The sequence below is a fragment of the Phaethon lepturus genome, unplaced genomic scaffold, assembly GCF_000687285.1.
Source record: "Phaethon lepturus isolate BGI_N335 unplaced genomic scaffold, ASM68728v1 scaffold26085, whole genome shotgun sequence".
Taxonomy (NCBI): domain Eukaryota; kingdom Metazoa; phylum Chordata; class Aves; order Phaethontiformes; family Phaethontidae; genus Phaethon; species Phaethon lepturus.
In genome coordinates, this window is record NW_010540224.1 from 1 (window position 1) to 827 (window position 827).

At 67.7% G+C, this 827-nt stretch overlaps 1 protein-coding gene across 1 annotated transcript in view; it reads left to right on the forward strand.

Annotated features, from left to right (window-relative positions):
- Positions 1-5: 5 nt before the first annotated feature.
- Positions 6-827, forward strand: part of BMP15 (bone morphogenetic protein 15) — a gene marked incomplete at its 5' end in the record, with an annotated part of 1,516 nt that continues 694 nt past the window's right edge. The window contains 2 exons of the mRNA XM_010287385.1: positions 6-215; positions 761-827. The exon at positions 761-827 is cut by the window's right edge and continues 694 nt beyond it. Of these exons, the coding sequence (XP_010285687.1) occupies positions 6-215; positions 761-827 (277 nt within the window). The remainder of the gene's footprint in view (positions 216-760) is intronic.

The following is an 827-nucleotide window of genomic DNA, read 5'->3' on the forward strand; positions in this document are numbered from 1 at the left end:
CCCCCCCCGGCCCCTCCGGCAGGCCTTGCAAGTCCAGGCACCAGGCAGCCGGGGCTGGCGAGCAGGGCCAGCAAGTGGGCAGCCCCTGCGCTACATGCTGAACCTGTACCGGCGTGCTGCTGACCGTGAAGGGCGACCCCGGCATGGCCGCAGCCCAGGCACCAACACCGTCCGCCTGGTCCAGGCCAGTTCCCATGGGGGTCAGGCCTGGGCAGGTAAGGAGCAGGAGGGCACCAAGGGCAGTGTGGGGGCTTAGCAGAGCTGGTGGGGTGGGCTTGAGCTGTGTCGGGGTCTCTGCCTGCTTCCTCCCCGCCTCGTTACAGTGTCCTGGCCAGGGCTGGCACATCCTGTGCCCTGCAGGGCTGCCTTCGGCCGTGGGGTCCCCACTGGCAGGGGGCCCAGGCTCTCCCTGCCCCAGGGGGCTCTCCCTGCCCCAGGGGTGAGATGGGCAAGAGCAGTGCTGGCCCTGCATGCCCCTCTCCCCATCCTGCCCAATGCTGTGCTAGGCCAGTGGTGTTGGTGCAGAGGATGGGTACTGTCCCAGCTGTTCTTTGCCCTTCATCCTGCCTGCAAGGCATGGCTGCTGTTTGCTGAGGCTCCTGCCTCGTGCTGGGGCGCCTGGCTGTTACGGGCTTTGAGGGTGGTGATACCACAGCCTCTGCTGCGCTGTGCGGGGCTGCAGCAGCACCCTGGGAAAAGGCTGTGCCGGCGCAGTGCTGCTGTGCCTTACTGGGGGGCACTGACCACTGCTTCCCTGCAGGTCGCTGGTATGTGCAGCCCCTCACCTACCACCTGGAGGGCCAGTCTGAGACCGAGCACCTCCTCCG